This window comes from Cydia strobilella, chromosome 4, assembly GCF_947568885.1.
Source record: "Cydia strobilella chromosome 4, ilCydStro3.1, whole genome shotgun sequence".
In the NCBI taxonomy this organism is placed as follows: Eukaryota; Metazoa; Arthropoda; class Insecta; order Lepidoptera; family Tortricidae; genus Cydia; species Cydia strobilella.
In genome coordinates, this window is record NC_086044.1 from 1,002,336 (window position 1) to 1,014,633 (window position 12,298).

General features: G+C 45.7%; 3 protein-coding genes across 3 annotated transcripts; all 3 read left to right on the forward strand.

Annotated features, from left to right (window-relative positions):
• The first annotated feature begins 236 nt into the window (after positions 1–236).
• LOC134740891 (uncharacterized) lies at positions 237–5,173 on the forward strand. The gene is made up of 8 exons (XM_063673544.1): positions 237–516; positions 826–983; positions 1,453–1,627; positions 2,349–2,506; positions 3,058–3,131; positions 3,482–3,665; positions 4,269–4,436; positions 5,000–5,173. The coding sequence occupies exons 1-8, from the start codon at positions 297–299 to the stop codon at positions 5,171–5,173; spliced, it is 1,311 nt and encodes a 436-aa protein (XP_063529614.1). The 5' UTR covers positions 237–296.
• A 142-nt stretch (positions 5,174–5,315) lies between these two features.
• On the forward strand, positions 5,316–8,090 carry LOC134741118 (uncharacterized). The gene is made up of 4 exons (XM_063673887.1): positions 5,316–5,403; positions 6,115–6,261; positions 6,792–6,939; positions 7,840–8,090. The coding sequence occupies exons 2-4, from the start codon at positions 6,227–6,229 to the stop codon at positions 8,026–8,028; spliced, it is 372 nt and encodes a 123-aa protein (XP_063529957.1). The 5' UTR covers positions 5,316–5,403; positions 6,115–6,226; the 3' UTR covers positions 8,029–8,090.
• A 1,316-nt stretch (positions 8,091–9,406) lies between these two features.
• On the forward strand, positions 9,407–11,809 carry LOC134740433 (uncharacterized). Its single transcript, XM_063672867.1, has 3 exons — positions 9,407–9,629; positions 9,877–10,086; positions 10,495–11,809. The coding sequence occupies exons 1-3, from the start codon at positions 9,420–9,422 to the stop codon at positions 11,767–11,769; spliced, it is 1,695 nt and encodes a 564-aa protein (XP_063528937.1). The 5' UTR covers positions 9,407–9,419; the 3' UTR covers positions 11,770–11,809.
• The last annotated feature ends 489 nt before the right edge of the window (positions 11,810–12,298 follow it).

Sequence of the window (12,298 nt, forward strand, 5' to 3'; positions counted from 1 at the left end):
AGCGACACTCATGAACACACTGTGAATTTCTTATTTATAATAAACTGAAGACTTGGATATAGTATAAATAAGTCGCCAAACGTTTTACAGTCCCAATTACGTCTTACAGCGCTATCTACTTAAGCTGTCAAAATTGGGGTACAATATTATGCATAACTTAAACATTTAGGTCTAAATTAAAATTTTCAGAACAAGTTACATACATTATAAGGTAAATAAAAGTTAAACTTAGATTTAAAGGCAAATTAACACGATGAGTGCGTAAATGTCGCAACACCAAAACAAGCCCGCAAATCATGGCCGCAGACGAGCAATTAACTGACTTATGGCAATCCCACTCACAACTGGACGTAGTATTAGAACTGGTGTTCCTTTGGCTGCGTGGCGCGGACTTGGCGTGTTGTGGCGCGGCGTGTCGCGCCTGGCGTTTTGCTGTCAGACGTGGTGATGTCTGGAGACGCCTGTTGGCGTGTGCATCTAGTGCGGATACAGTACATGCTCTCGCTAGCATTTATGGTGAGTATTCGCTCCATTAACTACTGTAACGCCTCTCTATCACCTACGTAGTTTTCCATGAAAGTTAACATTTTTCTAACGCTTTTGCGTTTTCGTCGCCCAATTGCACGCATTACGTATTTCACGTATAGCCATTAACAATCACGTGCGTGACGTCATGCTGTTAAAAATCAGATGACTTTGGTCGCAATATGCGAATAGTAAGAACTAGCACCGATCTCAGTTAGGCATCACGTGGCGTGTCTTACGCCCGAGCTTATAGCTAACAATAACATGAGAACATGACTGATGAATTGATCCATCTTTCAGATGGCGCCTGTCCATGGCGCGAGCTGTACGTATCATCCATAGCGCCGTGGCGTCGCATGGCGTGCCTGACGCCAGAACGCCCAGCTCGCCTTGCCGCTGCAGCGCTCAACCGGGATGGCAACTTGCTTGCTATTGCAGCTGAGGACTGCTCTTTTACCGTGAGTTGCACCCCGATTTAGTTACCTAAACGTTGATTTTATATCTTTATTATCCCAGATACTAAAATATCAGTTTAACTGCCACAATTTTTCCAACTGATCTGTCATTGCCGTACAAAATTGGTACAAAAGTAGTACCAATATTGACCGCCAAAGACCCCACCGGGGTTATGAATTGGCCAATTCAATCATCATTTTAGTGTCTAAGATAAAGATAGAGCTTAAAAGGATCGCAATTTAGGCCTTGGCCTCGGATTGACGCCGTAGACTTAGACTTTCCACAATATCAAATCTTGTCAATGCTTGACGCGTGCCTTGCAGTGTGGTGTCAAGCTTCCAAGTGTTTTAAACTTCATGTAGAGCCCGCTTGCAAGCGTTTGCATTTTGTTTATCTTGTACGCCGCGCCACACTCCCCGCTTGAGTGTCCACTCTGTTTAGGTACAAACTAACATCTAAGTTTGTCCATAGATATGGATATTTGAGAACGGAAAGTGGACGCGTGCAGGCGCTGGTTCAGTGGCGTTAGGTTGGACAGGAGTAGCACGAGCGGAATGGGCTCCTGACGCACCACTTCTGCTAATGGCAGGATCCGCACCGCTTTCTGCACAAAGAGGAGGACTCGCTGTATTACGTCCCCGTAACGGTAGGTGCCCTTCCCATAACTTACCTACCTAATAATACTATTTTCACCTCAGCAGCTCGAACAAGCCTACTTTCGTCACTCCCTGGAGTGAGGAAAGTGCGACTTTCCTCACTCCAGGGAGTGAAACAATGTAGCTTTTTAATTTAGTGAAGGCCATGAACTTCATACTTTTATTACATTTTTTTTATGGTACGGTACGGTACGGAACGGTCCGGTCCGATCCGGTCTCGTCTCGTATCGTATCGTATCGTACATATTATAATACTTTTTTTTCTGTTTATTCTGTGTAATTCGAAATACATTTTAACCTTTAATATGTTCTCACTACTGAGGTGAAAAATTATGTGTGCAACACGAGAGCAAAGTTATTTTACATCTCGTGTTTTTGAGTCCCTCGCTACGCTCAAGATTCTACCTTAGAATCACTCGCTTCGCTCGAGATTCCATTATAGAATCTTTCGCTTTCTCGGGACTCAAAATAAACACTCGCAAGAAAAACCAACTTTCCTCTCTTGTTGCACAAATAACTATTTGTAGTGTAGGTGAAATTCAGTCGCCCATTTCCAAAATTCGGTCACCCAAACAGACACACAAACTTTGAAATATCAGTACTTACCCACAGGTATTTACGTTTATAATATTAGTAGGAAGATCAGTTAACGCGCTTCCCGGACTGCATAAATCCTAGTTAATTACTTTCTATAAATTTGTTTATGTGCAGAAAACTCATTTGAGTCATGGGTGGTGGCCGCACGAGCAAGCGGCGGCGGCGGCTGCTGGGCGGGCGAGGGTTTCCTGTCCTTGGAGTTGTCGCGGCTGTCAGCGCTGGAGCACGCGCCAGTCTTCGGCACTGACGTCTGGCTTAATGCCGCCACACAGGTACAAATCATTTGAGTCGTGGGTGGTGACCGCACGAGCTAGCGGCAGCGCGGCTGCTGGGCGGGCGAGGGTTTCTTGTCCTTGGAGTTCAGTCTGGCTTAATGCAGGTACAAATCACATAGATTTAGAGTTATGACTCAATTTCCTTTCCTAGCACGTTCTGCCGTAGTAGTTGTCACGGCTATCAGACAAACACCAGTTTTGTGCTATTCGGCAGACGTCAACTGAGATATATACCCTGGCGGATTACAGAGTGGAGCTACAGTCACAGTCACGTACAGAGCGAATAGCACGAACAGTTTTTGGACGACCGAAAAAGTGAAGAGTTACTCTCTCAAGCTATATCTCGTGTTGACGCCAACAGGAGCTTTCGGTACTGATGATATTCAATTATATGTAGCATTTTCTATAAAACCTTATTATCGATGGCGCTTACGCCGCACAGCGTCGCGCGGCATTGTATATTTATATCGAAGCATCGTTTATAATGGCGTAAGCGCCATCGACAATAAGGTACCTTTTTATAGAAAATACCACATATTTATGTGCAGGAGACTGAAGACGAATTTGCGGGTACGGCGGCGCGCGTTCTACGAATATACAACGAAAAGCGGGCGGCCATCACGTGAGTTGAGAGTGAGTTCTAGCTTGTGACTAACTACCGTTCTTGTTTTTCCGTTGCCAGCAAATGGAATACTCGTAGTAGCCACTTAAATCCCAATGTATGTTTCCCAAATAAATAAATTAAAAATTAAAATTAAATCCCATATCCACCGTTCAGTATTGTCTAAACTATTAAGTTAAAGTCAGAATCGAATTTATTGATGTTTGTTACAACACAACCCATGCTTTAATTATTTTCACGTTCACCTGCGATTACCTATCAACCCTTATTAAATAGGGATGACCATCGAAATCAAATTTTACATTTTATCTAAATGTTCTCTTATTACTTTTCTGGTCATATCTTGACAGACAAGCCGTATGCGCAGACGCACCGCTAGACGCACGAACGGCACAGGAGTGGGCGGAAGCGGAAGCGACTGCGCGCGCCGAGGACATGCCGATAGATGCGTCTGTAGACCCTGTCCATACACCGGAAGTTGTGAAACTAGAAGAGTTGGGGCCAGATGAAGCTTACTACAGAGTTATATACGATGTAGGTTGGTTTATTTTCTTACAGTAGGGTAGCAGTGGCTCAGCTCGAACAGTGGCTCAGTCGCCCCAATATCGCCTATATCATGTTGGAATTAGGTTGAGTAAGCCACTGTACCCGGCTATTTTTTTCAGAGCCACTGTTTCCTACCCTACCCTACGCTTTATGTCTCTGACATTCTTGAAATAATTGTAAAGGCCCGAGCCCGAATCATTTTACGGCAAAATTTTCAAATACTTTCCAAAGAAAGTAGCAGTTTCTTGGTCTGTACTGTACATACACCTCCTTTAGTCATATACTCTTGACGTATCTCGTAATGGGTAAGAATAAACTGCTCTAATATGTGTACCTATACCTATAAAGTGAGTATGGCGGTCAGCAAAATATTATGAGCGCGTGTCAATAACTTAGTATAGGTTAGAGCACACGCTGATTCGATTAAGATAATGTCTGTACCGCCGCAGATTAGAGATGTAATGTTAAGATAGCATGATGTATAAAACACTTAGTTATGATTTATGATGGAATAAAGCAGTTTAAGTTAACCCGTCAACTCGACCAGCCACGTTCCTCTAAAGACTCTAAAGTGAGCATTTTCTAATTCAGCGTGGACGCACGTCCGACACGCCAAACGCGTGGATACGCGTAGTGGTCCTGGCGTGTGGCGGCGTAGTTGGCGTGTGGCCGTTACCGCGCGAACGCCCGCCGCCGCTCCGCGTGCCTGACGACGCGCTGCGGCTGCGCATGCGAGCACGTGCGGAGCGACGACAACGGGTAAACATTAGAATCATATAGATAGATCATGTAAACTGTATTTAATGTATGTTTATAAATAAATAATCTGAATCTGAATCTGAATCATCAAAGACAGGTCATATGATCCTTCATGTCTAACAAATAGTGTTCATAAAAAAGTTTTTGCAGTCTCTATTTTCAGCGGATTTTTCCTAGCTCTTTCCAGTGAATGCCAGCCTTCTCGATTGTGGCCTTCAGCAATACATTTTTAACATATTTTTTCTTACAATTTGCTAGAAGCTGGAGAAAGCCGTTGAAGTGGTATTGGTTGAAAAAAACCTTCGTGAATGATTCGGTTCCGTACACGTCTAGATTAAAAGATCGCCATAATGTTGTTCAATCTTTGAAAGAAAGGTACAAGCTGTACAAAATGTAGCGATATAGCCCCATTTATGCGGTTCAAGAACTTGCATGCAATACGTTGTTAATTACAGAATAGGTAGGTACCTACAAATGAATTCATTCGATCGGCCACATGCGCAATATACCGAAAATCGCATGCAAGTTCTTGATCCTACTAAATGGGACTAATAATATTGCAGGAGGCCGAAGCAGCAGCGGCGGGTGAGGTGGAGGAAGAGGCACCAGAACTATCAATAGCTGAACTCCGCGCCCGCTGTGACCCGCCCACAGCACGTCTTCGGTTACCTGGCAATGTGCTCGGCCTTACTACGTTACAGAAGTTAGTGTTACAGCGTAACATTTACTGGCTCTAATATAAACTGTCAATAGCTGAACTCCGCGCCCGCTGTGACCCGCCCACAGCACGTCTTCGGTTACCTGGCAATGTGCTCGGCCTTACTACGTTACAGAAGTTAGTATTACAGCGTAACATTTACTGGCTCTAATATAAACTGTCAATAGCTGAACTCCGCGCCCGCTGTGACCCGCCCACAACACGTCTTCGGTTACCTGGCAATGTGCTCGGCCTTACTACGTTACAGAAGTTAGTATTACAGCGTAACATTTACTGGCTCTAATATATAGGTAAACTGTCAATAGCTGAACTCCGCGCCCGCTGTGACCCGCCCACAGCACGTCTTCGGTTACCTGGCAATGTTCTCGGCCTTACTACGTTACAGAAGTTAGTGTTACAGTGTAACATTTACGGGCTCTAATATTAGCGATTGCTGTCAAAATTATTCCAGCAGCGCCGAGTTCGCTGAGGTCTTTCTGCACTTCGTCTCTCCAGCGGTACCTAGGGCGTCCAGACGGTCTTCGGCCACTTGGTACTCCAGAGTACGCCCTCCAGACTGCGCGGTCTTCCCCCATCCGGACTACGTGCCCGAGCCATCGGAGCCTGGCGGCTTTCGAATGGATGTTCAGCTCGGACACCAGATTTTCAATCTCCTGGTTCTTGCGGAGTCTCCAGGTTCCATCCTCTCGACGTGTGGGTCCCAATATTTTGCGGTAGATCTTCCGCTCGGCTACCAGCAGCGCGCGCTCCTCTTTTTGTGTTAGTGTCCAGGCTTCGCATCCGTACACAGCTCGGCTTTGGACAGAGTAGCATGGCGGTCTTTGGTGTCGGAAGCCAAGATCCACTTCGGGTCGTCGCGCCACAGCAGTAAGTAATTAAGTCAAAATTACTAACAGCTACGATGCTTTTGTGTACCTTATGGTGCCATTACCTTTTTCATGAAATCTCGCTCTGTTATAGCGGACGCGCGGTATGGGCGAGCGTGACGGGAGGAGCGATTTGCGCGTCGTTGCCGGCTCTCCGAGTGCTACGAATAGTCCTTGCGAAGCCTGGGAATGGGTCACCCCACTATATGCAACCACATGTAACTGGGGAGTATTTTGGCAGGTACTAACATTTTAGATTATTTAAAGTGAACATTTTAGAGACTTCCATTAGGTTTTTGACAACGATGGTGGCATAGCTTTAAACTAAATATAAAAACCGGTCAAGTGCGAGTCGGACTCGCACACGAAGAGTTCCGTATACCATTACGCAAAAAACGGCAAAAATATCACGTTTGTTGTATGGGAGCCCCACTTAAATATTTATTTTATTCTGTTTTTAGTATTTGTTGTTATAGCGGCAACAGAAATACATCATCTGTGAAAGTGTCAACTGTCTAGCTATCACGGTTCATGAGATACAGCCAGACGTTGAAGACGTTGACAGACAGACGGACAGACAGACAGACAGACAGGCTCACAGACGGACAGACGGACAGTGGAGTCTTAGTAATAGGGTCCCTCTCTTACCCTTTGGGTAGGGAACCCTAAAAACCGGACAGGTGCGAGTCGGACTCGCCCTCCGAGGGTTCCGTACTCTTTACCTTTTGGGAACGGAACCCTAGCAAACTTACTACCGAATGTTGATAACAGCCCGTGCGGCGGCAGCTCGCCCACGGCTTGCGTGTGGGGCCCAGCCGGCGGCGTGGCCAGGCTGAGCGGCGACGCGCCGGCGCTGGCGCTCCTACTGCGTTGCTGTGCGCTACCTGAGGCTTTGCTGTTGACAGAAGACAAGCTGCAAGTAAGACAATACTGTTAGACTGATCTTCAGTTTATGTTATTATATGGAGGTAATGGCGACCAAATGAAAGCAGAGAATCTGATATCTTAATTTAATGTTTTACAGAAGGCTGGTTAGAAAAAGTACAGCGCCACACTATGACACTACGGATTGGTTAGGAACTATTACATACATTGACATAGCTAACAGCTTATTGAGCACTTAAACTAGTACACAATAGTTTCGGTAGATGTCACCTTTACATATCATAGGACGATTGAGAGACTTAATCTGTCTAGATTAGGTAAGTAGGTACTTAGGTATGCTAATACCTACTTATCTGCTACTTGTTAAGATAGGTCTTAACATTTTGCCACCCCTTGAAATAGTTAATGTTTTATGAGTAACATTAGGTATTTCAAAGAATAGGCTTTATACATTTTACCTATCAGTAAGGATGGGCAGAGTTCTTTGTTACGAGTTATAGTTAGGTAATTACTTAAATTTTAATTAGATCTGTGCCTGCGCACAGCGTCAAGTTCTATCCTCTTGAGCCTCAGAGATCCTTATAAATTGATTCAAGATTTTTTTTTTCAATCACAAGGTTCCAATTTCAAAAACAAAACTAAAGTTGGGACTTAGTAGGCTACAGAATCAGGCTGTCCATATATTTATACCAACTTACCAACAGGTTCAAAACACAACCTTAAACCAGGCATGGCCCACTCCGCGATTTCGTCGCGTCGCTACAAGTACATGCGGCCCACACCAATTTTGGTGTCTACGGAACGGACGCCTGCTCGCGCTTGCTCCACCTAGCGATCATATCTGTCGTAATAGACGCGTTTTGTTAGAATGAACCTTCTGTAGGTACCTAGTACTATTATTTATTCTGTACTTAAACGCTTCTTTGTCCACCAGGTATGGCAGTGCACGGCGCCGCGAGCGCCTCGGCCCGACGATGACGACGGCGACAACGCAAGTGACTACAGTGACAATAACTACGACTGTAGCAGTAACAACAGCAGCGATAGGGACTGGAGGCCCGGCGATCCTGACTTTTCTTCTTTCTCCTCGCCACTTCCCGTTACGCGGGGTCGGCTTTCTTAATCTTGAGGCGCTACTTGCTCCGCTGATAAGCGTCGTCGAAAGTTAGACCGAGCTCCTTCATGTCTCAGGACATTCGTCATCCAGCGGTGTCAGCATGGCTGCATTTTTATCACCTGTCAGTTTCGCACTTACATACTTGTTAGAACGTGACAGGCATAGTGACAGGCGATAAAAATGCTACCGTGCTCAGCCCGCAGGTAGTCAGCGGCCTACCTCTCCCTTTCATGCGCATGCCCAGCGATCCTGACTGACTTTCAAGGTTTATTTTCCTTTTCTTTTAACGTTGAGACGCCATGAACGCCTGGCGCCAAGGACCCTCAAATGTTATGGCGTACGACGTACGCTATATCTTTTTTTTTCAAACAGCTTGGGTACCATGAAGATGTCATCTCAGTAGAATTTTGCGAGATTTTGCGTTTTAAGTCAGTATGGAGATGACATCTGTCACCGTACCCAAGCGTTAGAGTTGCATTTTTAAGGGTTACCTAAATAGCTGAATAATCGATCGAACGCCGCTCTCGGTGTGTTTATTGCTAATTACGCGCGGGATTATTGTTTTATAATTTAAATATACAAACTAAGTTAAAATTGTTGTGTTTAACTGTAACAATTCTTAAGTTTCATGTCAGTTTGACAACCGGTCTGGCCTAGTGTGTAGTGACCCTGCCTGTGAAGCCGATGGTCCTGTGTTCGAATCCCGGTAAGGGCATTTATTTGTGTGACGGGCACAGATATTTGTTCCTGAGTCATGGGTGTTTTCTATGTAAGTATTTAAGTATTTATATATTATATATACCGTTGTCTGAGTACCCATAACACAAGCCTCCTTGGGCTTACCGTGAGACTTAGTCAATCTGTGTTAGAATAGAATGTGCTATAATATTTATTATTTATTTATTTAGTTTTTTTTTTGTAATTTCCTGGCGCAATCTATTGAGGAACCTACATATATGCAACACCGCCATAAAAATGTCAAACTCCCCATAAACTCCCTATGGAAATGTATGACATTATGACGTTTAGGTAAATGTTGCCTTATTGTGTAGCTAAAGAAGCTCTCTACCAACTCTCTACCCCGAATTAACTAAGACAATATAGTTTGTCAAAGGACTCATTTCAAACATAGACAGAGAGAATCATACTATCTTTGTCTTACACTAGTACTAGCATCCAAAAGAAAGGGATGAGTATAATTTTCCTGGTTGTTACTGATTGACTTTAGTACTCAACTTTAGTAGATACCTAAAGCTTACAAAAGATTGTTAAGACATGATTTATTTACAACTAGTGAATTTATTTGTAACAACAAGCGACAAATTTCTGCTCTTTAGAAAAATATAGACAGACTACATTTACTTTATGTGCAACCCACATAATTTCAACCCCAACAAATGGAACAAGCGAAGCCATCTAAACCTCCCCGCTCAAGTAGGCCTCGCCTTCAGTCCGTCGCGTCGTTCGCCGCACGCACACGCACACCAACCGGCCAGCACACGCAACCGTGTGCAACAAACCGCACAGCACACGCAACCGCACCGCACACAAGCCGCATCATGCCCGCGCGCCGAGCCTTGCGCTTGTTGCGCCCGCTGTTCACACAGGTAAATATTTCTGTTCTGTTGAGTGAACTTCTATTTAACACATATACGGCGCGATTCGAGAAATGAATTAGAGATTCACTAGATACGAAATAGTAAAGATATGTGGCAAAATGTACCTTATGGCGCAAATTATTGCGGCGCTATGCGACGTAAGCGCCATCCAATATTAATTGGAGCGGCATTGTTGCTTAGCACTAACCACTCAGAACAAATGTCTAGACTTAAAATTGTTTTTCCCGTCACACAGTCCCGTCTATGCCACTCCTGCCAACCCCCCGGCGGCGCGGCGCCGTGCCCGCCGTGCGAGTCGGCGCCGGCGCCGCCGTGCCGCGCGCCCGCCGCCGCCGCTGTCCCCGCTCGGCGCGTCGTCTGCTGCCCGCCGCCGCAGGGCAAGCGCCCGCCGTGCCCGGAAAAGGAGCCTAATTGCCCGCTCACTTGTGAACATCAATTGCCGCAGGTATTGAAAGACATTAGGCTGATTTTTTTTTATCGTATTGCATCACAATTGAGACAAGTTTTACTAATTAGTAAAGTATATTCGGGTAATTCCGACTACTTCAAAATTACGGTTAATTCCGAAAATCACCCACCCGAACATTGTGACCTTTTCGAAATTATTATTAATGTCTAATTTACTAGGTATTTGATGCTAAGTCGTTGACTATTGTGATATTAAATCTAAGTACCAGTTAACGTGTAGGTAAGTACCTACAGAAAAGACTATGACTATGAGTTTGACTGGAATTGCTTACTGTAACTTATGTTCAGTGCCACTCAAATGGTATAATTTCATGGTCAGTCATTGTTAATGATTCAATATTAGGTTATATTTAAAAAAGTGTAAATGAGACTGTTTTGCTTACAGAAGCCTCCAAGAAAGTCAACAGGGCCTAGAAACCTATGCGGAGCGCAACGCGACGTGGTGGCAGATCGCATCCGCTGCTACGAGGAACATCATCGGCACGAATACGAGAACGCCGTAAAGGAGCGCATGGCGCGCCCAAGGACGACGCCGCCGCCGCTAAAATGCCCGAGACCACCAGAGAAACCCCGCGAACTTGCCACCGACGGACGAATGTATACTGTCGCATCAGACGGGCCTGTACCGCGATGTTCTCCGACTTCAGTAAAATCTTCTCCTAATTGTCCAACCAGCCGTCCGCCGCATCCCCCTCCACAGCCTGTAACTTTAGAGCCTCTTGGCGACTGTCGCCCAAAAGAACGCCATGTCATCGACCCCTGTGCACACACACCACGCACGATTCTCTCCATCGATCGAGGCGATCAGAAACCTCAACCTTCCATCGATCGAGGCGATCCGACACCTCAACCTGAACAGAGCTGTAGTCAAACCAAATCAACAGATCCTAAACCGTGCCGTGAGAATCCTAAGAATCAAACTGAAAGTAGCTACAAAGGCATCACGTCGCGCATTATGGATTCTATAAGATGTAGCCGAGCGAGCCCAAGCAAGCCGAAGCCCGAATGGTGCAGCAAACCACCAGCATTGGCGGCAGCACCAAAGCGGTGCCGTCAGCCTACACTCACTGAGCGAATGCGCCGAGGTTCGCCTTCACGTAACAAACGGCAACTGCATACTTCAGTCACTAATTTAGCAGATAAAGAGGCTCCAAAAGCATCAGGACCTGAGGCAGCGTTAGACGCTTCTAAAAAACTCGCAGCGGCGTTAAGCGAGCGCGATTCACTGAAGGAGGCCGGTCGCGGTCGCGCCGTCAGGGCTCCTCCATGCGCGCCGTCGGCGCCGCCGCCGCCGCCGCGCCCCACCGGCGGCGCTATGGAGTTCAGCCTCCCCGCCGACGCCGACACCGTCTGCGTACGTGTATCCATGGGCAAACGTCCCATCCCTCAAGGTCAACCAGGCACACCAACACTGAGACCTCAACCAGGTACACCCAAACCTTATCCGCCGCCTCCGCGCTCCGGCATACCCTGTCCCCCGCAATCTTCAAGTGATTCCTGGCTGTCCATAAAAAAGCTTCAGCAGAAGATCTCAAACTGCGGCCGCGATGCCCCCGCTTCCCCCAAACCTTCCGCCCCGGCGCGTCCACCGCCCCCGTGCTCCCCTCAAGGCCGCGCTAAGATGATAAACGTGCTACCTCATACAATTTTCATGAAATAAATAAGTGCATTAGCGTGTGTTAATAAATTCCCGTGTCTATTACATTATTGTTTTATTCGGTTTCCTTATAGTGGTCCCACACTGGCTGTGACAATATGGGGCGTTTTCTATGAAAAGGGACCTTATTGTCGATGGCGCTTACGCGGCACAGCGTCGCGCGGCATTGTATTTATACTCGAGCATCGTTAATAATGGCGTAAGCGCCATCGACAATAAGGTCCCTTTTTATAGAAAATACCACATATAATGAAACACTATCTGCTCTATCATGTTGTCCCAGTCACACGACTATATATAAAATTTTTGAACAGCCAGTGTGGGACCACGACTAAACAAAATTGCATTCAAAGATTTTTTTTAATTCGCTTGTCTCGCCCGGGAATCAAACCGACTAAAAGTTCCAAAAAATAAACACTAGCTATTTTATTCTACTAGTCGATACAGTTAATGTTATATAACTCGTCTGCCGTACAAAATATTCATAAAATCGAATATTTAGTACTCAAGAATATTTTTAGACAAGCGAATT